The sequence below is a fragment of the Myodes glareolus genome, chromosome 13 (genome assembly GCF_982192425.1).
Source record: "Myodes glareolus chromosome 13, mMyoGla1.1, whole genome shotgun sequence".
NCBI classification, from domain to species: Eukaryota; Metazoa; Chordata; class Mammalia; order Rodentia; family Cricetidae; genus Myodes; species Myodes glareolus.
The window spans coordinates 41,892,687-41,920,098 of record NC_142038.1 but is presented as its reverse complement, the minus strand read 5'-3'; the positions used below and the strand labels follow the sequence as shown (position 1 = coordinate 41,920,098).

At 40.4% G+C, this 27,412-nt stretch overlaps 1 protein-coding gene and 1 long non-coding RNA gene across 3 annotated transcripts in view; one reads left to right on the top strand and one right to left on the bottom strand.

The window, feature by feature from the left end:
• The window catches only part of Kcnn2 (potassium calcium-activated channel subfamily N member 2), a 374,515-nt gene that overhangs the window by 226,007 nt on the left and 121,096 nt on the right, over nucleotides 1-27,412 (top strand). The window contains exons 3-5 of one of the 2 annotated variants that reach the window (XM_085699907.2): nucleotides 16,896-17,094; nucleotides 17,958-19,234; nucleotides 19,829-19,924. In XM_085699907.2, coding sequence (XP_085556033.2) covers nucleotides 17,073-17,094; nucleotides 17,958-19,234; nucleotides 19,829-19,924 — 1,395 coding nt within the window. In that variant the 5' untranslated portion in view covers nucleotides 16,896-17,072. Of the gene's footprint in view, nucleotides 1-16,895; nucleotides 17,095-17,824; nucleotides 19,235-19,828; nucleotides 19,925-27,412 lie in introns of those variants that run through there. The other variant, XM_048419262.3, reaches the window with a different exon arrangement.
• On the bottom strand, nucleotides 16,641-17,653 carry LOC125390326 (uncharacterized). Its single transcript, XR_015005382.2, has 2 exons — nucleotides 17,455-17,653; nucleotides 16,641-16,897 (listed from the first exon to the last, which is right to left on the bottom strand). It is a non-coding gene; the product is annotated as an uncharacterized LOC125390326 (long non-coding RNA).

Genomic DNA, 27,412 nt, shown 5'->3' with positions numbered 1-27,412 from the left:
ACAATATAGTGAACAGAATGTAAGTAGGAACCAAGGATAGAATAGCACATTTAATTAGTGAAGGACAGGCATGTGTAGGAACAATTTTTCACAACCTATGGGCATTTTTAGTTACTTTTGGAAGGGCTAGCACAAGTAACTTTTATCCTGTCAGTTTAGGACGGATCTCTTCGTGAAACCTAAGCTAGCTTCAAACTTACGATCCTCCTGTTTCAACTTCATAAATGCTGGGATTACAGGCAAGCACTACCTACCATGCTCAACATGAATTTAGTTTAGTTGCGCCAGCTTCCCCTACCCCTAGTCTCTGAACAATGTTCTTTAAGGATATCAGTGATTAACCATCTGGTAGGTTTCTTTCCATTGTTCTGTGATGCTAGGGAAAGATTCTTTTTGTTCTTTTGGTTTAATCCAGTCCCACATTGTGGGGATAAGTGACAGATGGCAATGGGTTAGTGCTCAAAACCCCTTAGGCTCAAGTTATAGCAACTAAGATATAGAAAACGTGGTTCTTAGGTCAGGCACACACCAAGTGCATTGTGCTTGTCCTATGAGTAATGTCCTAACACCTCAAATCTGCTGTTCAGGTTACTTAGTCAGAAGCTATACTTCTCTAGAATCTTAGAAGATCAGTTAGTCATTAGACTTTATAAACACACAATCAAGTAGCAGACTATAGTTAGCTGTGATGCTTTACAGAAGCACAGCCAACATGAGTAAAACTATTTTGAAAATTAAGAAGCTGTATACCGATTTACGAACATTTAATGCCTATCAACAGCTAGCAAATTTATGTGTTTAAGAGACATTTGTACATGTAAAGAAAACAACAGCACAGCATCATTATACAGAAGGGCTTCTTGAAAGTTATTGCTAAAACAAAATTTAGAATCTTTGGTTTAGTATAGTAAGTCTGCAATACTGATTTTCATTCTCTTTCAAGTTTAGGAAACAGTACTAACTATTACAGATTATGTACAAGTATACTCCACATAAACAATAGCAAAATACTTACGTTGTCAAAGTCTATATATCTCCAGGTTTTCACTGAAGATGCTCGTAGACAACTTTCATCCCCTAGATGAGATATGATCCATCATACCTCTAGCTATTTGTTGTCACAACTTTCAACTTAAAATCAAAATTCTAATTTATTATATTTTTAACCTTGACTGCATGTTAATCTGTTCAATTTTCTAATAATCCTAATTTTCCTCATATACAAGCTTCTAAAATGAGAAATAATTATAGCTTTTAAAGTTTATTTATTTCTATAATTGAAATTTTCTGAGATTAAAAATTGTATATAGCCAGTATGAGATCAGTCCAACCAATGTTAATGCTGTGAGTTTTATTATTAAACAATATTTGAATACAGTGAATGATTTGATGGACCATAGTTCATGTGTTTCTATGGTAACTTTACTCCGGCCCAGTGGACACATTTTGTTCTCCTTACAGTTCAGTATCATTTCTGTGGACTCAGTCCTTTCCCTTCAGCTTAGTCAGATTGCTCCCCGATTCTAATCTGTTCACATCAATGGGCCTTCACGCAAAGGCTGCAGGAAACGGCTATCACTACTAGGCTGGGCTCTGCTTGTCTTTGTTTTTCAGGACACTTCAGGGCCATTTAATAGTCCTCATTTCTTTATGAAGGGATTTGCCTTTTTTATGTGGTGACAGCTAGTTGTCTCACAAATTTCTTAAAATATCTTCTAAATTATGATAGTCTTTAATTTTTCCTTATCTTCTTGCCTAGTTAGGTCTCCAATTGCAAGAATCAAGGTCATTTACTGGGACTGTGCGCACTCTGTATGCCATTGTCTTACTCAATAATCTCAAGAATAAAATTCTAACCAGGTGTGATGGCACTATCGTCCTATATACTAGTAAGGTTGAACAGGCAGAAGACTTGTACCCAGAGCTTAAGGCAAATCTGAGCAACGTGGTGGTGACACTCCCTTTCATAAACAATGGGGTCCTGGTACTGACAAAGCTAAAGAGATATGGGGGTGGTCTTCAAATGGTTTCAATGAAGGCTTTATCCACAGCAGAGGATTCATGTAAAATGATCTGAGGTGATGTCAGAGCACTGAATGTTACCAAAGTTAGAGGTGAAAAGGAGGAAGCAAAGGATAGAATGGGTACAAATGTAAACTATAGACCAGGGTAACGTAAGGCATGAGAAAGAAGAAGGGAAAGTACTCTAAGCAATAGACATTGATGAATGGGTCAAAGTCATGTGAAATTAGGAGAAAGAAATCATGTTCAGAATTGCAGAAAGAAACCTGATTGAATGTTTATCCTGACTCAAGTCAGATTTCTGACGCTAGTGTCAAGTTATTATCTTAAAAACTAAATGATTAAGTAAATGAAAGTTGATCCCATGAAAATGTGGTAATGTGAGTCATTGATATTCGTAAGGCTAAAAGATGATTATTACTGCCTGGACGCATATTCACAAAAATAGTTGCTTGCCATATTGTTCAAAGTATTGAATGAATTTTTGAAGCATATTTGCACAAGAAATTGCCATTCAACAAAAAGAGAAAATCTGGAAGTAGGTAGAACATTTGGTCCCAGACAGGTTTAAGAAGAACATAGGAAACCATTATAAATCCAGGCAGGTATATGTGATCTATTTAGGAAAGCAGAAATGTTCAAATATCTTGGCTCTTTAAAAAGCCTTGTTATGACTTCTGAGTTGTAAAAGAATTGAATAATGTACTTGAATGCCAGCTCTAATTTCCAGAAGATGAATGCCCAATAAGCCATCTTGCTCTAATATTACCTATTAGCTCTAGTTGTTTAATCATTCACTCCGAAGTTTTTGTACATCTATTCTGACTAATAGTCAGGATTGATGAGACACTATACCAATATTCATGAATTCTATATCCTAGAGATAGGAAGAAAAGAACGAGTAAGCACAGAAAATGACTGCTCTGTGTTAGTTGTGAAAACAAACAACCAAACATGCGTACACACACATACACAAACAACACATAACAAAAACCAAGTAGGGAACAACGGTACAGAAGACCTGAATGAAGCAATGGGACAGATGCTTTAACCAGACCTCCAGGGGTGCATTCTTGGAAAAGAAACAAGACATACACAGAAGAAAGTAGAAACCATTCGAAGAACATGAGAAACTTCATTCCACAAAAAAGAAACTACCCAATGAATGGCCACAATATTAAAACAAAATTGGAGGTTTTTTTTAGGCAATACTGTAGTGAAGGGTTACAGAATATGTGAAAGAAAGTTAAACAAAGAGGCTAGGGTCTAGACTCTGGAGGTAGAAATTTAGGGACTTATTTTAGGAGAAGAAGCCATGGAAAACTTTGAGTCCTAGAGTGATGTGATGTGATTTTTAAAATAGTTTTTTTTAAGTGCCTTGCCTTCTGCAAAGGGAATATATCAGAGAGAAGGCAAGAGTCAAAGCAAGAATCCCAATTTGGAAACTGTTGATGGGATAGAAAAAAAAAAACAGAATGGAGAGATTCAAGAGAAATGTAGGAAGTGATATTGATAGGACTTACTGAAGTATAGGGTGTGTTAGTTGAGAATAAGTGTAATGCCAGAGGCTATCAGGAGTCATTAATAGAGAGAGAAAATTTAGGTGCTGGTTCAAGTCTAGGGGGGACAGTATGTGAGTTCACTGGGTTTGGGGTATCCGGATGACACTCAAGTGATGATACAAAAAGTACCCAGTGATGTTAAAGAATATTTCCTTGCAATAATGAAGTGACTTGCAGCTACTTGTAAAAACAGGTCATGAGAAACTGGACATGACTCACTTCAGCATCAAGAACACACAATTAACCTTTTTCTGAATTAATCTGGAGAAGTTTCTCATTTGAAATGTTCCAGAGCAGAATAAAGGTTCCTTTGGACAAATTCACAAAGTTAAAACATGTAGCCGAAAGCCTAGCTGCTCACTGACTTGCAATGCTTTCAAGATGCAATTGGTGAATGACCACACTCAACAGTACTTTCCTCCAAGGCGGAGAAAGACCGCTCTTGACTTGTGTTGAATTTTAACTTCATCCAAACTAGATTTCTCTTTATGAGACAAGTACATTCATATAGTAAAGGTTTTTTTTATGTCCTTTTCTTTTAGCCTTTAGCTTTGCTTTATTCATTAGAGAGAAAAATTAAGAGTAAGTCTCTGAATTGTACCTTTGATGAAGCCAGTCACTGGAAATAAAAGATTAAATGCATTGACTTTTCTAGCCACAGAAGCTGGCTCTGTTTTCATTTGCACTCAAAAGCTTTAATGTCATTTCCTTGAACAAAATTAACCAACTTTGCACTCTGAGTGCCTTTCTCTGGACCCTTTATGAGTTTTTTTTTTCAAAAGGTCCATTAAGCAAACATTGTACTTTCACATCTATATTTTAAGTTGTGCTTTCCTTTTTGTTTTTACACAGACAATTTAGTAAGTGAGCACAAATTAGTCAGATGCTATTTCTAGCTTAACTCCCAATACTGAAAACTTCTTAAACTAATAGGACTTTTGTGAATTAGTAACGAATATAGGAAAAGACGATAACGTAGATCCAAGCTGCCCTTGATCTCTTCTACACATTCACACACTTCGGGAGACAGAAGAAAACATTCTGGATGCACATATAAAAGACTTTGAATTACTTATGTCAGGTCTAGTTTGTGGTCTAATGGGTATTTTAATAACCACTAGTATGTATCAAACATGGTCATTCACATGCTGTCCCAGAGAGGTAGGTGCTATCTTTACCTTCCATATGTGATAAGAAAGATTAATTTTCTGTGCAAATAGATGGAGTTAGACTTAAATTATTTTTCTTCCTTTGTAGCCTTTTCTACTATTACTTCTCTGTCTTTAGGGGTGAGGGTCTGAGAAAAAGTACGCAGGAGAGGCTGTAATGAGATAATAATAATAAAAAACTGTTCTGGTGAAGCAGTGGGAAATCCATCAGGATTTCCAAACTTGAAATTCCTCTGTGGGAATGGGAACTGGCGTTTCTTTATTTCTAGTTTCTGCTGATGGCTGCTGCAGTCCAAACTCTCTGTCCTTTATAGTTGAAGATGGGCAGGCCAGTGAACTAGGGGATAGAAATCTCATTATTTTCATCATATCCTTTCTTATGAGCAATTCTAGGATGTATTCCAGAAAAATGAGGGAGAAATTCTAGAAAGAAGAAAATATGATTTTTCAGGAGATAAGAAGAGTCCTGTTTGCTTTAGGATGTTAAAAAACACTGGGCCTTTTGTGATCAGTGTTGGTGGCTACCTCTGCTGTTGCTATGTATCTAGCATTCTTGGTCTAGTAAGAGACAATCACCCTACTACTGTTTCTTCTCCTATGTCAGACCTAACAAGAGATACCCTTATAAGTGTTCCCTAAAAATAATATAATAATAAATAGTTTTGTTTCTCATCACCATCACCCCTGAAGGCTTGCCATCCTCCAGTAGAGTGTTTGTGAAGAGAGAGGCCTGTCTGCTCAGAATACCCTGTTCTCTGTTTAAGACTTCATTTCTGTGACTTCCATCTTTCCTACCCTTGACAAATAATGAAGTTTCAGTTCCTAAAGCATTGCTTCTCTTTAAAATACGGGAAACCTGTCAATATTGGACACACTTCTTTGGCAATTGCCACATCAGATCTGAGCATCATTAACTTCATATTGGTCCCCAAATCACTTCAAAATTATAAAAACCTCCACTTGTCTAGACTATTTTCAAACCAAAACATTTTATTCATCTGTTTTAAGACAGTTCCTCTTACACATCTGAGTTGATAACCCATACCTGCATCTCTAAACCACACAATGCAATGTATCACCTTCCTGACAGGTAAGACTGAGTTTGAAATACAAAATTCCATATGATTAATGAATAAATATGTGAACAATGAAGGAAATTAACAATCAAGATGATGTCTCACAGATCTTGTCACAAACAATGGAAGAACATTTACTTTGAAAGATTAAATATTGGCTCTGAATAAGTGACTGAAGATCATGTTTTGAATTCAGGACTATCTATTCCAAAGTCCACATCATTCCTATAAAAAAATAATATTATTAAACAAAATGGAGGTCAACATCATTTTGAGAAAAGCAACTCATTAATTTTATTTCTCAATATTTCAACTATTAAAAAAATTTAAGTAGGTCATTTATCAAAAGTTGAACAGATTGTCATTGTTTAATTGTGTCTTATTTAAACTGCTCCCACCAATGACTTGGCAAAAAAATATATTATATTGTAAAATATAATATAGATAAATGGCTTAGGGGAACATTAGTGGCTATTCTAGAGAACTCAGGTTTGATTTCCAGCACCCACATGGTGTCTCACAACAGTCTGTATATCTGGTCCTTTGCTGCCCTTTCTTCCCTCCATTGACATTGCACACATGCAGTGCATAGCCATGCATATATGTAAAACACCCATATATATAAAATTAATAATATAATTAAAAATATATTTTATAATATATGGCCATTTTTGCGCCAAATATATATATGTGTACATATATATATATATATATATTGCTCCTTGGTTAATTTGGTTTCTTAAGCAGAAATATTTTCCAATAAAAAATGATCAAATAGAAGTAGATAAGCTGATATATATATATATATATGTATTTCTAGAAAGAAGAATATTTAAAGTGTACATTATGTATCATATGCATAAAGTATGAAATAATCTAATTTACAAATTTATTATCTTAAAAATTACAATTTGAGTGTGTATGTGTGAGATTAAAGATCCACTTTTGGCAAGTTTCAAGAGTAAATATATCAGTATTAACTACAGTCTCCCTGTTGTACAGTAGATGCCCAGGAATTATCCTGGATAAATGAACCTTTGACCAATACGGTTCCAATTTCTACTCATCTTAGTCCCTCATACTCATGATTCTACTCTTTGATTTTTATGAGTTTGACTTTTTAAGGTTCCTCATATTAGAGAAATAGTGCAGTATTTTCTTCTGTGTTAGGTTTATTTCTCTTATCATATCTTCCAGTTTCATCCTTGCCATTACAGTGGTGGATTTCCTTCCTTTTGTATCTATGTATTACTATATGCCTACACTACAATTCCTTTATCCATTCACCATCTATAGAGACTTGTGTTGATCCTATATTTTCTATTGTAGATATCAGCTCATTAACCATAAGGAAATGTTTATAATAAAAACAGCACTGGTGTATGATAGTATAATGAAATTGATTTCTAGGAAATGAGCTCTAATCGAAACTACTAATTCTCAACTTTTTGGATGCTGTGACCTTTAATACAGCTCCTCATGTTGTGGTGACCCCCACCCATAAAATTATTTTTGTTACTACTTTATAACTTTACTTGTGCTAGTGTTACGAATCATAATGTAAATCATTAAGAATCATAATGTAAGTATCTATATTTCCCAACGGTTTGGGGGTCATGACCCAGAGGTTGAGAATCATTGATCCAAGTTAATGTAGAAGTTGATAGGCATTCTTTCATAGAGGAAACGTATATCGATGGTAAATTCCTATAGAAAGATGGATGTGCATCTAACCCTCAGTTCTTAGTTAAACTGGGGCTGTAAGAGAGGATGGAAGAGAGGGGGTGAGAGGCACTCTAAAATGAGAATGGGGATAAATCCTGGGAGTAGGACTATAAATGAAGTTTTCAATATCAGATAACTTGCTTAGTATATCACAACAGACTGTCACCAACTACTGGCTTGAGATCATTGCAGCTTACATAAAGACAACTGTGATTCTGAAAGTTAATCACTCCCAAGTCAAAGAACTCAGGAAATGAACTCGTTGTCCTGCACCAATTAGCAAAGAAAACATCTACGAGCATAAAACAAAATGCAATAGAATTTTTAAAATGATTTCTATAAAATATATCATTAACAAAAAAAATTTATTGGAGAATATAATGGTAACAGTTTATTCTTTGCTATTCTTAGCTTTAGTTTTAGGGCTAAATTAAGAAAGTTTTAAGAACTTTCAATCTTTTCCATTAGCTGAAAATGATGTGAACCTGCTGTTGATTAAAACAGAGAATGAAAGATAAACCAAAAGGGTTTTGTAGTATTTCATTAAAACTATATGGCCAGAATCATATTTCACCAATCCTCTTAATCATTTGACCGAACATCATATTAAAGGGCCACCTTAGGCACAGTGCTGTGAGAAGCATAAAAAGCAAGTTTGGCTTCCATTGAGAGATGCCAGGGACAGGAGCAGGAATGGGGGAGGCCAAGAATGCATGTTCTTCAACACCTGTGCCATAGGTGCCAGGCACAGATTCCTCCAAAAAGATTTCTTACTGCATCTCAGTTCACCAGTACATGTGACCCTTACGTATCCTCACCACAGTAGAACCTCAACAAATACAATTTCCATAATTTCTGGGAAATGTAGAATTGTTTGGAGAAAATCAAAATGGTGAGATAAATGCTATGACCCCAGGTTTTATGTTTTTAAGATTGCAGAAGTAATTCTTTGTGTGTGTGTGTGTGTGTGTGTGTGTGTGTGTGTGTGTGTGTGTAACTTACACTTTTCTTTTTCATTTTTATCATTTTGCTTTGAATTTTATATTTTTATTAATTTTGTTTATTATAACATCATTGTACCACTTCACCCTTTCTTTTTCTCCCTCCAAATTTTCTTATATACTCCTTCTTGCTTATTTTCAAATTCATGGCCTGTTTTTTCAGTAATTATTGCTACATAGATATTCTTACAATACACAAATACGGCCTGCTTGGACTGCAGAATGGTACCTATATTTGTTTTTAAGGCTGACCGTTTGGTATTGGATTATCAGTTGGTGTGCTCTTCTCTGGGGAAGACTAGGTCCTGCCCCCAGCATTCCTTTGCTGCCTGTAGTCCTTTGGATAGGATTAAGGCTTCCTGGGCTTTCCCTGGTACACATTAGCATATCTGTTTTTGTTGTTGTTTTTTGTTGTTTAGGTCATGTTTAGGCAGCCTTGTTAGTGAGACTTTATGAATAGAGTCGCACAGTGTAGTCCACGCTGGCCAAGAGTCACAGAAATTCACCTGTCTTCCCACCCCTTAGTGCTTGGATTATAGGCAAACCTCAACTCTCTGTTGTAAGGTTTTCTTGGTCACCCAGGATTACCATTGACACATATGTTAGTTTAATCATGGATTCAATGATGGCACTTGGGCTTAATAATGTGTAACAGACCATTTGCCTCTAATTGTGTTGTGAGTTCTGATGGTCTACAAATTGTAATGTGCACTGTTGTTTACAAATGCAGTTAGTTTCTTGAGCATTCACATCCCTGTTGTTAATTTATTTATCAGACTCAGTAAGTCTGTCTTCTTGGCTTTATTCTAAGCTTTTGATATGCAGTGGGTCAGAAAATCAATTAGGATTTTCTAATCCTACTCCCAGGCTCACTTAGGAGTAACCACCACAGATGTCTTGACTTGAATTTGCACTCCTAAGAGCGCTAGTTTATTCTTAGTGTTTGGTTAAATTCTGGAAACCAAGGTTATTTATAAGAGAGTGCTATATAACAGAATTCTTAGGTGTATTTAGTGACCAAAGAATTATTTAGGTTTTTCATCTCTAGTAAACATTAAATCAGAACTGTGCATATAGAAATAAATTAAAAGCAGCTGTTATTATAAATGAGTATTCTGTGATCCAACTAAAACAATACATGTAATATTTGTAGGGACAGTAGAGGGCCTCATGGTATATTCTGAGGGTAGGGTGTGGGTAGAGAGATCAAGCCATCCAAGCAGAGTGACAATAATGCCTATATCTTCAGTTGAAACAAGGGCAATAATTTCAATACTATATATCTGTAGAAACGGCTCAGCAGTAAGAGTGCATGCAACTCTCTGAGAGGACCTGATTCTGTTCCCAGGACTCAGGTCAGGTGGCTCAGCACTACCTGTAACTATAGGTTCAGAGACCTGAAGACTTTCTCTTAGTTACATGTCTCATGGTGACAAAAACTGCCTGTCACTGTTGAATTATTTGGTTGTCTTTTCAGTTATTTCAATCTTGCCTCATGCTATTAGAATTTGTTGTTATACCCATATAAATTTGTTATTGTTTTATTTTCTTAAATAACTTGACACTGCATTATACAATTGGCTTTTCCCCATATGTATATATATGAAAATTTCATTTTGATTATTACCCTAAAACCACTTTGTTTATCTAATAGTTGTTTGATATAGCTTATCTTTGAGTTTTCAGCTTACTTGTATTTTTGAAATGTGTCTCTCCAGAAGTGAAGTTATGGTTGTATCTTTATAAGCCCTCGATAGCCATTTTTGCTTTTAATTTGTTTAATTCTTTCATATTTGACATTGTTATTAATGTGGTTGCATAAATGTGATGGATAGCTTTGTCCATGTGACATAATATCAAATCATCTGAGAAGTGTTTTAATGTCTTAATGAAGATTTGTCTGGGGCGCGTCAACTTGTGGCATTTCTGTTGGGAAATAGGTTGATAATGTTAAGAATATGTCTACTGTGGGTGGTTCCATTCCCTAGCAGGGAATTCTGAACACTATAATGGTGATCACAGGGAGCAAGTAACAGTATGCATGAATTTCATTCTCTCTGTGCTCTTAATTATGGATGTCACAAGCTGCTTCAAGTTCCTACTCCTTTGGCTTCTCCCTAATGATGAGCCATCGCCTGGAATTGTGGAGCTAAAATAAACCCTTTCTCCCCCCACGCAACTCTACTCAGGGTATTTTATCAAAGGAATATGTGTTTATGACTTTTTTATCATTATATATGTTGTATAGATTTTTAAGTTTCTCCTTCCTATTTCCTTAATTAAGTTGATATTTTCCAACATCTAATTACATAGTTATTCCACTTAACTTGTGTGTGTTTCTTATAGTTTCTCTAAGGCTTAAAATATATGGCATATCTAACCTTTTTCTGATATATATTAACAATTTCCATCAAATAGAGGAATTGTATTTCTAAATAGAGTTTGTCAGTATCATCTCTCCTTTTTAACACTACCATTTTATATTGATCACAAGTATAAAGCATACTACAATCCTAATAATGTAATGTAGCTGCCTTCAAATATTTCATTATTTTAAACAAGCTATGAAAACAAGAGCACTGTGCATATTTATAAATATAAAATATCTACCTTGTTAAGTTTCAAACCAAGGACAAACACTGAGGTGCCTATTTCACATACCAAAGCATACCTGGCTGCCAGGTTCTCCCAATACCCCCAGTACCTAACAATTATAGGGTATGGCTTGTGTACCTTGCCCTCTACCCTGAACTCTCCAGCCCAGGGGCTGGGGTGCCCTTTCCCCAGAGGCTCTTCCCTATATAATTCAGACATTTTTCTTACTCTCCACTTCTTGTTCCGTTGGCCTCTTGGCTGCTGCACATGGCTCTCCTTTCTTCCTTCTCCTTTCCCTTCCCCCTCTCTTCCACATGGCCCGTGTCTATCTTGTCATGGTCCACTCTGGACTCTCCCAGATGTCCCTGCCTCTGACTAAGCCGTCTCACAAATCTACAATAAACTTTCCTCTCTACTGTACAGAGGAACAGTCATGTCCTTTCCTATTTTAGGGTTTTTATTGCTGTGAAGAGACGCCATAAGCAAGGCAACTCTTATTTAAAAACACTTAATTGGGGTGACTTGCTTACAGTTTCAGAGGTTCAATCCATTATCATCATGACAGGGAGTATGGTGGCATGCAGGTAGACTTGGTACTGGAGTAGAGATTGCTACATCTTGCAGAAAACATGAAATCTTTTCATGAAAACAGAAAACTGACTCACTGGGCGATATCAAAGCCCACCCCCACAGTGACCCACTTCCTACAAAAAGACCATACCCACTCCACCAAAGCCATAGCTCCTAACAGTGCCAGTCCCTATGAGATTAGGTGGACCAATCACATTCAAATTACTACATCCTTTCTTTCTTATTTATTTTTCATTCACACTTTTACACCCATAAAACAACAACAGAATTAAATAGAAGCCATTTTAAAGAAGAATCTGGCTCTGCAGATGAGGATTGGGTCTGGAACCTGAACAAGTGTTAGCATCAGAGCTTTCCTCCTGGTGACATAGTTCCATAGCATTTAATGTTAAAAACCATGGTTCTTTTCCTTCTTAATAGCAGCACTAGAAAGGCATCAACCCTCTCCTTTGCTAAGACAATTATGGAAGTTTGTAAATAATTGCAGAAAGGGAGATAAATATAAAGAAAGAGGATCCGGGAATTTGTATAAGCTCAATACATGAAAGGGAAATAAGGAAAGAGAAAGCAGACACATCTAGAGTTACTGAATAGCATGAGGTGACTTAATCTGTAGGGCTGTGTTCAAGAAAAAGGTGGAGGAGACTTAATGTGCCTTCAGTATTTAGAGCTACTTTAAAATGTTGATCTTTGATTCCACTTTGCTGGCTCTCTACCCCATCTGGGAGACACGCGGGTCTCTCCTTGTCATGTAACGTCTTGCTCATTTCTCTGGTTTTCATTAATTTGCCATGAAGGGAAGCAAGAATGATAGGAGGTGGATCCAAGCATGACAATAGGGCAAGTCCTTTGAGTCACAAGGCCAAGAGCCTCCTCTTTTTCATCTGTATAACAACAGGCAAAATAACACTACATAGTTGCAGGAAACACTCTCACTGATCTTTTAGTCTTTTGCTGGATGTAGCCACGAATAATGAATGCCCCGAATGGCAGTAAAGTTCCTGAAAGAGTATGGAGTATAACTGAACATACCAGATTCATGTTGTTGTTTGTTTAAAAAGAAAAACATTTCTATTCCTGTATCTCTCAATATAATATATTTTTAATTAGGCCCCAAGACCAGCAGGCATAAAGTACTTCCATTTCCTCCACACTTAGATTAAATTCTCTCAAATTATCTCATTGATCAAATGAAGCCAACAAGAGGATAAAGATCACAGGAAACAAAAGAGCCAGTGAGAAAACGTTCAGAAGCACCACTATCTTTATTGAGTAAGTTGATGCAACCCATGTGTTTATTCTGCGGTGGAGCAAAGCCCCTACAATGTGAAAATGACAACCACACAGACCCAAAGACTGTTAAGCGACCTGGCTTTTCTTTGCTGCTCGACAGTGTCACCTGGGCAGGGCAGACACTATCTCAGGTGTTCTCCTTATCTGCAAAATGAAGACAACAATAAAACCTCTGACTTCTCCCTGGGTTTTTGTGAAATACAAATAAAACAGTACATAGGAAACAATTTTGTACAAGCCACTGGGCTTCAAGCAGTGATACCCCCTTTCTAGCCCCCTCCCCCTTTCTCTGTTTCTAATGGCAAGGAGAAATATAATTAAGAAATCCACAATAAGTTCAGCCTTTTCATCCATTTATAAGTAACCCGAGTTCAATTCTGCAGGCAAGATTAATATTTTACCTTTTGTCTTCTGCTAGCGTTGTGGGGACTTTTGTAGATAGGTTAATAAGTTGAGAAATAGTAGGAAGACATTGAAAAGAATAAAAAAATCATTAAAAGAGTTAATTAAATTAATGGCTATGGCCCAACATGATTTATTAGTCTTTGTAAAGTTCGTTATTAATATTTTATCATCATGATTCAGGCATGTGTACATGCATCAAACATAAATTTTAGTGTTTGCCTCAAATACAATGTATTAATTGTGAAACTAGGGAATTTATGATTTAAAATAACACTTTTGTGGACCTTTGAATTGTTACCTTTTAGGAAAACTGAGCCGTACTAAGTAAACAGCTGCTGCCGTCCTCATTCCCCGCAATCTATTGCTAAGAAAAGTGAGTTCAGAGAGGCAGCATCGCATCATAGCCTTTGGGTTCAGTACTATCAAGTAATTGACTCAGTCGGGCAATACAGAAATAATTCACAAAAATGTTCACTTTTCCGTTCAAAGTTCTGTTCCGAGCATGCAGTGTCGGAAACTGATGTTATATTCTCTTGTTTTGGTCGCCTGTTGGAAATAAACACCAAATATGTAGGTCAAGAGAGTCCTACATTTTAATGAACAATGAACAAGAAAGTACAGACAAATCCTATATAGAGGAAAATAGCAAAAAATGAACATAACAGGAATTTGAATATATTAAGACTGGAGTAAAACCAACTTGAATCTTTTAGAATTAGGTGTTTGTGGCTGGGGAAACCCATTCTATGACTGTGTGTTTAGGACTTTGTTATGTTAGTGTGTGTGCCTGTCTACAATCTTGACATACAACAAATATAGAAAAAAAAACACTCCAAGAGGGCATAAGAAAAAAGAGATTATAGTCAAAAAAGGAAAAGAAAGGAAGCTAAAGGAGAGACGCTATTTAATTGATTAGATTGCAAGTGCATTTTGTGGGTGACTATGACCTCTGGTGTTAATCTAGGGGAATTCCAGCACTTGCTTGCATAATGGAAGGAAGGGGAAGAAATCTAACTGTGAAAGCTTCTCAGTGGAGACCACAGATCTCTGCCTTAGGTATCCCTCTTTTTCCTCCCTCCCTCCTTTCCCTCTCACTCGCAGGTGTGAGTGCAAAAGATCATCCACATCAAAAGTACTGTCTGTCTGCTTTAACTGCTTCCCTTTGCTCCTATAGAGCAGTGCTTCTCAACCTTCCTAATGCTGCGACCCTTTAATACAGTTATAGAGACCCCAACCATACGATTATTTTTGTTGCTACTTCATAACGGTTATTTTGCTATTGCTATGAATCATAATGTAAATATCTGTGTCTTCCAATGGTCTTTGGGAGTCAAGACCCACAAGCTAAGAACCACCGCTATCAGGAAAAGGTACCCACGAAGTCAGAGTAACTGTATTTTTAACGTCTGCATGTGAACTTTAAAAAGTCGTCTACCAGAGAAACACTGATAACAAGGATGTCTTCATTTGACACCTGTCGTGACTTATAGCAATTATCAAAGGGATTCAGGCATCTAAAGATGCGACAGCTCTTGCGTTTGTAAGTCCATGGTTTTCACCAGGACTTCCAGTCTGTTTCAGACAAAGGCATGTATTAGCAAGGTATCATCAACTGTGATCAGCTTACTCTGATGGAAGGATAGTGAGTGTCCCATGGGCCTGCTCTCCATCTCTCTACGCACAGTGACATTAATGTTACTATTTTATGAACTCTTATATTGACCATGCTGAAGTACGTCGATCTTAGTTTTGGTGTTCCTGAGGTTCCTCATTTTTTTTTTGTTTTAAATTTGCACATCTTCTTTGAGAAAAGTGAGGACTCCATGTCTCAGTAACCTACTCCAAACCAAATTCTACGCTCACACACGAGGAGGGGGCAGGGAGAGAAAGCACAAGTTCAATATTGCTTACCCTTTTGTTTCTGAAGCCTTTGAGAAGCTTTCAGTGTGGTCTTTGAGAAAGTCAGCTTACGCTGAACACACGGGGATGCAGCTTTTGTTTTCCTTATGACATTTTAATAAGTCTAGAACCTTAAAATTTCAAATGAGTAACAGCTATTGTGATATTTGGGGAGATATCTATGAAATCTCTTTTAAATTTATGAGCAGGCGATGAACATATTAAATTTTGATATACTTCTTTGAAGTATTTAGAGATAAAGACTAGTCAAATGTTTCAATCAGTCATCTACGAAGAGCAATGAAAAAGAAGCCTGTAAAATTTGTGGCAAAGTGCACTAATACATATTGGGTGGATTTTATGCTTGAGTTAAATTTTTTTCACATAAAGGGTGAATAAATGGAAGCTTTCACTTTAAATTCAACGTACTTCTGTGTATGTGTCACCAAACCTAGCTTCAGACCCCCTCTGTGTGTGAGGATGGCTTTGAACTCTGTTCCTGCTGCCTCCATCTCCCAAGTGTAGGGTCTCGGGCATGTACAACCACACCCTTCTTTCGCTGGAATTATTTTCTGTAGTAATGCCCCTCACAAGTGCATTTGTGCACTTCCAGCTGACCTCAAAATTCAACAAATCTCTTCATTCTAAATACTATTTGTTTCCCACTTTGGAGATAAAAAAAACAAAAATAATCACACTAGATAATAAGACTAATGCCTTTGATTTTTTTAGCCACTAAAATTCAATTCCTAACCTAGATTATTAAGAAATTCAATCCCCAATTATTCATTATCTCCTGTCAAAGATTATAGTTCTAAATGCAATTCTATCCCTTTTCCTTCTTAATCTATTTGCTTGTGTGCACGAAAATTCCCAACTGCTTAACACACTTGCAAAGAATATCCAGAAATAAATTATTCACTCAATGGCACTGGGCACAAACACACACACTTTCAAGCCGATACCTGGTAAGCAACTTTAGGGCAGCTGCTGAGTAGAATGTCAAGAAACTGGATCCAGCTGAGAATTCCAATTACCTAATGAGAGCGATCCGCTTTCGCTTTAATGTCTTGATCTAATCTGTTAGCAATCTCCACCATAAAAACTATTGAAATCACAATTTAAAATTGAAATATCTAATTGGCCAATTTCATCTTTTTCTTTCTTTTAGGACGACAGGAATTTCAGTTTACAAAGAAATACAAATGTTAGCGTTAATGATGGAGTATTAATCAAGAGCCCTCAAAAGACCTCCTACCGTTTTGTTTGTGTACAGCTCAATAAGGACACACCATGGCAAAATTCAAAGTGCAACTTTACTGGTTTATTAGAGAGTATAATTATTCATTATATCTAAGTCTAGTGAAACTCCATGTCCAAGGGCAGCGATTATTCAGTCGAATCACCACCAGGGCATTAATTGGCAGTTAGATGGCTACCAGCATCAATCAACCTTCACCAGCCCCCTCGCCCAGCCGCTGCAGTCTGGTCACGACAAGGAAGATGCTTGGCGTCTGCGCATTAGTGACCCGCCTTTGCTTTGTGTCTGTGCTGCAGGTCTGGAGGAAGAGGAAAATCAGAGAAGCTGGCGGTCTGCGGTGGCTGAGCAGCCCCCAGACCCTGGAACAAGGCTCGTCTGCAGCACCAAGGTAGCCTTCGGACCTACCCACTCAGGCTGCTGGACTGCCTGAGCGCCCGAGCCCCGGACCCGGCGGCCAGGGGCGCTAGCCCCTCATGTTCCGGAGAACGAGCAAATGTGAGCTGGCGCTAGTGGGGAAAGCCCTCCGCCCCCGCCAGGGGGACCCGGGAAACCCGAGCGGGCTCCTCCCCGGACGCCGGGGATCCCCTCCTTCGGCCCCGCCCCCTCCTCCCCCTGCCCGGGCGTCGCGAGGTTAACCCTATCCGCGCCTCAATGCTCTCCTCTAAGAGAGACATCGCCGCCAGTCCCAATTCTGGGACTCTGTGAGCTAGCCGACAGGGACAGATCCCTGCTAGGGGTTGGATATGATCCCTCAGAGGCCAAGTCGGGCATCCGGCGCTGGCTTTCTTCCAACGCTGATGCATTCACATAGGCAGTCGCCAAACTTTTTATTTTTTATTTTTTTTTACCCCTTACCCAAAGCCTTGCCCCCGCAGTTACTTGGCCAGCAGCCTGCAGCCCACTCTCGGCAGGATGATCCGGGGAGAGGGAGTGGGGCTAGCAGGTGCTGTCTCGCAGCCCTACAAGGCGAGAGGGCGAGAGAGTGGCTCGGGTTTCGCACCGTACTGGCGCCTGCCCCATGACCAGAGTGGCCAAACGTGCTGCAGTGCCCCAGGCAGGTCATTTGGGCTAACGTGTCCCGCACCAGACCGGGGGCCGAGACAGTAGAGCGAGAAGCATCGCTCTCCCACCTCTGCAGCCAGCCGCTATGCGTGGGGGAGCTCAGTCTTCCCAGCCATGGTCTCGGACGCACGCGATCCGCAGGTGGAATCCCTGCCCTCGAGTGTCCTCACCCCAGCCGGAGCTGGCCTGTGCCCCCCGGGGTTTTCATTCTGCAGATTCCCCTCCCAACCACTCTCTCACACACATAAGGTTCCCCTAAGCCGCGCGCGCCGCAAACTCAGTCTCGGTCCCCGCAGGTGATGTCATGCCCATTGTTTTGGTGCGCCCAACCAATCGGACTCGCCGCCTGGATTCTACCGGAGCCGGCATGGGCCCTTCCTCGCACCAGCAGCAGGAGTCCCCGCTCCCGACCATAACGCATTGCGCAGGGTGCACCACCGCCTGGTCTCCCTGCAGCTTTAACAGCCCTGACATGGAAACCCCATTGCAGTTCCAGCACGGCTTCTTCCCAGAGCAGCCGCCGCCACCGCCGCGCTCCTCACACCTGCATTGCCAGCAGCAGCAACAGAGCCAGGACAAGCCGTGCGCGCCCTTCGCGCCCCTCCCGCACCCTCACCACCAACCGCACCTCGCACACCAGCAGCCGGGCAGCGGTGGCAGCAGCCCATGCCTCCGGTGCAACAGCTGCGCCTCCTCCGGTGCCCCAGCGGCGGGGGCGGGGGCGGGGGATAACCTGTCCCTGCTGCTCCGCACCTCCTCGCCCGGCGGCGCCTTCCGGACCCGCACCTCTTCGCCGCTGTCGGGCTCTTCGTGCTGCTGCTGCTGCTCGTCGCGCCGGGGCAGCCAGCTCAATGTGAGCGAGCTGACGCCGTCCAGCCATGCCAGTGCGCTCCGGCAGCAGTACGCGCAGCAGCCCGCGTCCGCCTCCCAGTACCACCAGTGCCACAGCCTGCAGCCCGCCGCCAGCCCCACAGGCAGCCTGGGCAGCCTGGGCTCCGGGCCCCCGCTCTCGCACCACCACCACCACCCGCACCCGGCGCACCACCAGCATCACCAACCCCAGGCGCGCCGCGAGAGCAACCCCTTCACCGAAATAGCCATGAGCAGCTGCAGGTACAACGGGGGCGTCATGCGTCCGCTCAGCAACTTGAGCTCGTCCCGCCGGAACCTGCACGAGATGGACTCCGAGGCTCAGCCCCTGCAGCCCCCCGCGTCCGTAGGAGGAGGCGGTGGCGCGTCCTCCCCGTCTGCTGCCGCCGCCGCCTCTTCCTCAGCCCCGGAGATCGTGGTGTCTAAGCCGGAGCATAACAATTCCAACAACCTGGCGCTCTACGGGACTGGCGGCGGAGGCAGCACCGGAGGCGGCGGCGGCGGCGGCGGCAGCGGGCATGGCAGCAGCAGCGGTACCAAGTCCAGCAAAAAGAAGAACCAGAACATCGGCTACAAGCTGGGCCACCGGCGCGCCCTGTTTGAGAAGCGCAAGCGGCTCAGCGACTATGCGCTCATCTTCGGCATGTTCGGCATCGTGGTCATGGTCATCGAGACCGAGCTGTCGTGGGGCGCCTACGACAAGGTACGGGCTTTAGCCCCTGAGTACCCTCCCAGAGTGGGAGCCAGGTAGTAGGGATGGGAGCCGTCGGGAACCCCCTGCCTACCGGGTCGCAAGTGTCCCCGGTAACATCAGAGTGCCCATCGGAGCAGCAGAAGCAGCTAGGACGCACAGCCATAGTCTGCTGGGCAACTCGGAGAGGAAAGTTCTCCGGGTGCTGAGAGTCCACCGCATCCAGGCTTGTTAATAAGTGGCTCCTGGAGTCGGTAGGGAAAGCATGCGTGTTCCTCTACTGGTGCTCAAGTTTCGGAGGCACCTTTCAACCTAAAGCGCTTAAACTCCGGATAAACTTCTCTAGCCTTTAGCGAGTCAGGTGCCTTGTTTTAGTCCTTGAGGGTGCCGACCCCGCAACCGAGCTCTGAGGTTTCCCTTGTTCCTGGCTCCTCTCACTTGGCTTTGAGGTCAGATAATCTGTATCTCAGAGCCAAGGCAGATTGCCCCCCCACCCGCGTCCCCTACCTTGAGTTCAGGTCCACGTGCTCGGAGCTGACTCCCATGACCTGGAAGGTGGTTGAAAAGTGCTTCTTTCTTAAAGTGTTCCATCTAACTGTGTTGCAGGCGTCGCTGTATTCATTAGCTCTGAAATGCCTTATCAGTCTCTCCACGATCATCCTGCTCGGTCTGATCATCGTGTACCACGCCAGGGAAATACAGGTAACACAGGCTCCGCTGTTTTTTGAATGACCCAAAACCATGCAGACAGAGTAGGGGGAAGGAAAGAAGGACAGCAGGGGCCTTTTCCAAGCCCCTGTGACCTTGCTTGAGGTACAAGAACACACACACACTGTTATATCAGGACCTGCCCTGCAGAAAGTTAAAAAACCAAAACAATCAACACAGCATATAAACACGGAGACCTTTCTGAGAGGTATTTGGTAGAGTCTTAAGATTTCCCTCAACTTCTTTAGGTGGATCCACTTCCAACAGTTACATGTTTTTAAAGGAGAGATACACACTATCCAGAATCTGGGTAGCAAGGTGTCCTTTCTTGATACACCTTTTCTTAATGAGAAAGTCGTGAGTGGAGGCCGTGCCCATCGATATTGCCTATAATTCTAACATAAGAAAATAAGTTCACGGTATTGCTAGACTACACCAACGTGAGAAAAGCACTGCCCCTTCTCTTTAGCACATTTTACAGTGTCTTATTTAGTTCATAAAGTGTGTATAGCTACTAACTTAGTTCACTAGTTACAATAGTTACATGTTAAATATCACTTCAGGGCCCTCATGAGCTCTTGTACAAGAAAACATTGTTTTGATCTGTTCAGTTTGGCATTTAAAAAAGTCTCCGTTGTTTTCTCTAGCCCACAGTCAACACACACAAGCAGGTGTTAAAGTTCAGGGCTTTAAATAACTACAAAATTAAAAAAAAAACTAGATTGATATTTTCAAGCTTAGAATTTCTAAGACTATTGTTGAGCTATCATTAGTCATTGGTACTACTATGAAACATACAGATGTAGGATGCCTTAGAATATAAAATACTGTATGCATTTTTTCAGGCAGTTTATGATCAGTTTAACTTAAACTATCTTCAAATTAGTAATTACTAAATTTACAGTAAGGATAGAAGAATTTAATCTTTTTATTTGTTTGTTTGTTTGGTTTGAGTTTTGGTTTTTCAAGACAGGGTTTCTCTCTGTAGCCCTGGAACTCACTTTGTAGATCAGGATGACCTCGAACTCACAGAGATCTACCTATCTCTGCCTCGCTAGTGCTTGGATCAAAGATGTGTGCCAACATGCCTGGCGGAAGACTTCAATCTTAATGACTGTCCAAATGGAATAAAGATAAAGCTAACTCCAAGAGAGGAGGAAAAACGACTTCATTTTGCTTCCTTGTTTGTTAAAACTTTGATAGGTGTGTTTTTGAAGGGATAGGTTTAGAGAATGAGTGTAAAAAGCGAGTATTTGGAGTGTGTAGCGATAGACTAAGGTGCATGGGGTTGAATTTTAATATTAGGGCAGTTTACAGAATCATCTTTAGTGCAGTCCGCGTGATGGTGAGGTTTTGAGATTCTTCCAAAAGTCTTTCGTGGTACTCTGCAACACTTTAAGCCTGAGTCATTTTGACTTGAAGAATGGAAGATAAGAAATGATTCTTTGACTTAGTTCACAGAGAGAGACAGTCAGAGGAAGTGAGTAGCCTTACCAGGTCTGGAGGTGAGGGCCCAAGTTGGAAGCAGGTGCTGCCCTCTCAGCTTCTTCTGGCCTTCTTCCTGCTGAGCCTTCCTGCTGCTAGCCCAGAGTCCTGCAATACAGAGGGTCTTAATCTGTGTTTCCCCGTCTAAACAGAAGCCTTTGGTGTATGAATAGGGCTAAGCTTAAAATGCTGCTTGGAGATTTTCTTCTAGGTTTTTAAGAACTAAATGATTTAGAATGTTTTGCAAAGAGAACAGCGTGGTTTTGTTTAATCCATGCTGAGAGACCTTGCCAATCAATTATGATTTTTATTACTCTTAAGCTTTCCTAGTGTTGACACTTCTGCCCAAAAGCACACATCTAAACAAGCATTCATGGGGTGAGAGTGGGGGGCTGCTCCTGTTCTCCTGAGGAAAAAAATGTCTTCTTAAAAAACATGAACTGAAAAAGAATTATAGAGAGATTTTTTTACCTCACTCAGAAATAAGAGGAGCTGCCCAGTATTAAATATGTGTCCTAGAATTTTGATAACGGTGTAAGAATTCTAGAAATGCATAGACACTAATAAACACAATTATTTTTAACAGATTATTTTATGCTTGACACATTGCCCTCATTGGCTAATTTGTATATTTAACTGTGTTGACTAGACAGATCAGCACAAGTGAGGAAAGCTGCGACACAGATTAGCCCTCTGGAGAATACACACAGTGGACTTATTTACTGATCAGAACACAAACATCACAAAATGTTAGGTTGTAAAGTTGGGCTTATGATCTGTGTGCCGCTGTTAAGTCTGCCATGTTTACTCTGATTACAAGATAGAGACTTAGGTAATAATACTAAGTTATTTTGGACACAGCTTTTACAAAACCTCATTATTTTATCAATAGGATTTTCTCTTCTAACAGTCTCATATACAATGCTTCCTTAATGTATATATGGGCTAGAGAGCTGACTCAGCAGGTAAGAGCACATATTGCTCTTGGAGACAATGATTTGAGTGCACACCTATCACATCTCGTGACACACAACTGCCTGGAACTTCAGCTCCAGGGGAATCCAGGGCCTCAGGTCTCCACTGGTCCCTGCACTCTTGTCCGCATACCCACACATAGACACATCATTTAAAAACACAATGTTTTTTAAAGTTCTTAAATTTTTAACAAAATGGAAAGTAATAAATATATGTGGAAACTCTGAGCTAGAAGTCAAGAAGAACCAGAAAAAGTAGGAAGCGTCTCATTTATCCAAAGAACTTAATACTTTGCCCTGAAGCTCAGAGAAGCTGAGTGTGTGATTATGATCATCATGGAAAATTAGTAGCTGTGCCCTCCTTTTAATATTTTTTTCTATCACTATGGGAAGTGTATTTCTTTCATGTAGCTTTTTTTAGGCTAATGGACACTTCAAGGCTTATTATAAAGAATATCAAATATATTGACTTATCTCTGAGTTAAGGCAGCAAATACAGGGACTGTGCTGCCATTCAGGACCTGTCCTTGAATGTAAGATATCATCAAAAATGACAGCTTTTGTTTCTTCCTTTTGGCATATCAGTATGGTGATTTGATAGTGACAGCCAGCCAGAGTGAGTTTCTGGTGCGTGGTGTGTTTTTCCACGGCACTGAGGGAAAGTATTTTAGCTGATGTCCTAACGGTCTGTCCACGAGAATCCCTTAATCAAGCCTGGGGAGGCCCTGACATTTTCACGGAGAACCTTGGAAAGCAAGACTCAGTGTGACCTTTGATAAAATGTTTAGACACGATGTGGCAACATAAAATGGTTCAGGTGACTCATGGGTAGAACTGCTCGGATTAAAATAGTGTGACAGGGAGGCTTTAGAGCAGAACACAGCATGGTACAATTTAGCTTTGGGGTCCTTTTTCAGTACCACAGACAGCTCAATGCAAGGGCTACATATATAGTTCATTTTCCTAATTGCTTTCCCTCCTCACAACCTCAAATGAAATCACCCCCACCTTTTTTAATTTTTCAGAATGCTTATATAGAGTCGAACAGACTGGGAGAAGGTCTGGCTAAACAGATACTGGGTTTTTCCAAATTCCTATTTGCCTTTGCTTTCTGCAGCGATCAGCAAATCCAGAAAAGAAATGCAGGAATAACGTGAATAGATAAATAAACAAACTTTAATATGTGCCTATGGAATCACCATCTTTTACAAACCCAAGTGACTATAAGGATTGTTGTTAATTCAATTGGAAATTTGTTGTGATGCTGATTTGAATGGCTTTCTACCTCCTGCCTCAAGGTTAAAGAGCAAGAAAAGCAGAATCATGATTTCTGGAGCCATTTCTTTTTGCCCTCACCCCTTCAGTAGAGCTGGAGATTTTGACAGAATAAATATTAATGAAAGCCTTATCCTTAGAAAGTTTGAATATAGAGTTCACAGCGACTTTATTATAAAAAATGAGTTGTTTAGTATTTTTAGATTTACCAAAACAAGACTAAAGAGTGAGAAAGGAAGCCCTTTGGAGTGCTAAATGGTCTTTTTGGTTCTTATGGGATTCAGAGGACTGGCAGGTCCTATACTTTAAATTGGAAAGTATTTTCCTTTGGTAATATTGTTATGTGATAAATAGCACTAGGGAAACATTTAGTTTTCTTTGGATCATTTAGGAAGGAATGTCTCTGTGTTTCTTTCAAGCTTGGACTTCAGAGATTGATTATGTAGTTCTATAAGAATTGAAATTAAGATTTCTTGTCACTTGTGAAGCCCGGCCCCACAGAGGAGGAGGGTCTGCTGAGGATGGGCTCTTAGTGACCTGCCCGTCTCCTGGGGGAGGCTTGCCTTCTCATTAGCTGGCCGGCTCTTTTCTCCTTGTAAAGGACTCCGGAGAGACACTGACTTTCACACTTCTACAGGGAGCATGTGGATCCTCCCAGACTATGCCAAAAATATCGCATGTAGTTTTGTATGCTTTTACAAAGTAGCAAATACAAGTGGCAAACATAATTCCGACAGCACAGCTACCTTCTAGGTACACTTACTCTGTTTCTCAGAGGTGTCCTATTCATTCTTTTGGAATTTCAAAATCAAATATTTTGATAGCTGTATACAAAAATAACTTGCTTTTATTCCTTAATGCATTTGGGAGGTGTTTCCCATCAGTCCTAGTGACCTAGCTCAGTTTTCTCTTGCAGCTGGGTCTTATCCTATTTTATGATGTGCTGTGGATTGCTTTGTCAGCCATGTGATGAGTACTGATGAATAACTTGGAGTTTTCTAGTTATTTATTATATAACATATCTACATTTTTCATTTATATATTTAATTTGTATGTATTTACATGAGAATGCTATATTCCAGCAGTAATATTGCTGACTCAGTGATAGGGCCAGAGGTGTAACTCAGCATTGACAAGACCCTATATTTGAACTTTGTCACCAAAAATCCCTTGATAGACCAGTGTTTCAGTCCCTGCTTTCTTGAATGCTATTCTTCCACAACAAGCTTAATCCTGGATGTTATAAAAGATACTTTTATTATTTTTTTCTTTCCAAGGTCTAAAAAGCTTATTAACTTCTTGAAAAATATTTATAGATAAAACATTTAGGGCATCACAGGCTTATTTGCATCCATTTTGCTATATCCAGCAGCCAGTATAATGTCTAGTATCCCTGCAATTGAGTAATCACTGTAAAGATGTAATCAGGAATGAATGCTTTGAAAATTTGTATTGTTTGACTTTAAAATGTTTGAATGAGGTTAGAGAAGGCAAAGAAGATTGACTTAGGTTCTGTTGTGTGTGTGAAGTAGATGGAAGATGTAGCTACGGGGAGACTATTCGGCGGCTCCACAGTTGCTGGGGCCTGAGACTGATCTGCTCTGTCATGTGAGTGATTAGCAGCTCAGGGCCTGCTTCTGTACTGCCCCCACTCTCCCCATCAGTAGCCATGATGCTCTGAAGCCCTTTGACGATGTGTATACTGTAGTAACGTAACCTCTCAGGACGAATTTTCTCCACCTGCCTGTGTAAAGATCTCTGCATTATTAATGCATGTGACATCGAGAAAGGTGGTCCGGGTGTGTTTATAGAGCAGCGTCACAAATGAATGGAGAGTAGCTTCAGGTTTACCCCTAGTGGCCCTGCCTGACCATCTGTCTCCTTTCTGGACCACTTTGTGTGTAGCTCGAAGGAAGAGGCCCTGAGGACTGTCATTGTCTCAGACCATACTTGGAAACCTGCATCGATTTAATGCGGGGGAAATCACATCTGGTCAACATGTGGCTGCTCTTAGAAAGGATATCTTCTTGTTAGGGGATAATATGTTATTAGTTACTTTGCAATATATTTCAACCCCAAATTCCTTAAGAATTCTGTTTATAAATAAGAAGGACAGACCTTAGTCACTTTATTCCAGTATCATACCTAGCATGAGAACATCCTTCATGTCATCTTGATAAAAGTATCTGGCCAGTTGCTGTGTGACCATTCTTCCTGGAAGGTTGTCTGTTCCATCATTAAGCAACAGTTTTAAAAGTGTGGAAGTGGTTTGAGAGGCTTATCTTCATGTTATAGTGAAGTCAGACTTCATTCAGTCCTTGATCAGTGTTTTGAAGTTTTCCAGGCAGACACGGTGGTACACAGCTGTTATACCAGCCCTCAGGACACAGCCAGGATAATTACTGTTGAATTCAAGGTCAATCTGGACCATATACTGATTTTAAAACTACTTTGGGATGCAGAGAAAACTCCTGTCTCAAAATATAAAATCAAAACAACAACAACTTAAAACAACAGTAATAAAAATTTGAGCTTTTCAAATACAACGGTTAAATAATATAGAAGGGTTCATTTATCTGACCTAAGGATCTAGTGAAGAAGGGATAAAATAGAAAAAAAATAAATAAATCCTTGAAAGTCTGATAAATACCATGATGAGAATAAAAAGGACCAAGACAGAAAACTGGGGACGAAAGACAGAAGGACGAGTGGGCACTCTCAAGAAAGTGGTATTTAAACTGAGACACAGAAGAAAAGAAGTAGCCAGTATCAACAGAGTCCGTGGTAGCAGCCTGTGCAAAGCCCTGGTGACTAGGTGGCCTTCACTGTGCTAAGCAAATCAGTGTAACCCAAGCCGCGATGGAATGGTACCAAACACGTTTGAGAAGATGCAGAGACCTGCTGTGGAACCCTCCCCAGGCCACGGTGAAGGTTTTCAGTACAGTTGTCAAGTCGCTGAAGTGTTTAAAGTAGAGTCGACTCGTGTTCTAACTTAATGTTCCAGAAGGGTTATTTTATTTTACGCTGAGGGAATTACACTGACCTGGAGACTACATGGCAAGCTTGGCAAGCTGCACCCAAGAGAGAAATGATGTTCACTGGCCTTGGGTAGTAGTAGTAGAAATGAGATGTGCGATCATTCCAGATCCGTATTGAAAGCAAAATAGACTCAGACTCAAGAATCTGAGGCAAAGTCAATCTTCATGTGAAGATCACTTCTGGGGCTCTATCTAGAGAAGTTGAGGTCATGGTGTGGAAAAGGGAAGATTTGCTAGCCCTGGTGGTGCACTCTTGGGACCCCAGATGCTGAGGCAGGAGGATCACAAGTTTGAGTCCTGCCTGCATTACATGCAGAGTTGAAGCTCAGCCTGGGCACCTTAGCAATACCCTGTATCAAAAATACATGAATATACCAGTAATGTAGCTCAGGAATAGAGTGTTTCCTTGCCTGGCATCCAAAAAACCTTGAGTTCATACCCCAGTACTGAGGGAAAAATAAAAGATTCACATTGAAGGATAGAATATGGAATCAATATAATGCTGTTGAAAGTATACTGATTTTGTATATACATAGTTCTCATATTTGAATTTTGGAAGGAAGTTCTGTACTGGGAATTAACTTTAGGCATCATCAACATAGACTATTTAAGCTCACAGGAATTGATGAAGTCACTGAGAGGCAACAGTAAGATGAGAGGGCTGCAAAGCGATCAGATATTTCTGACGTCTGGAGGTTGAGTAAAGGAGG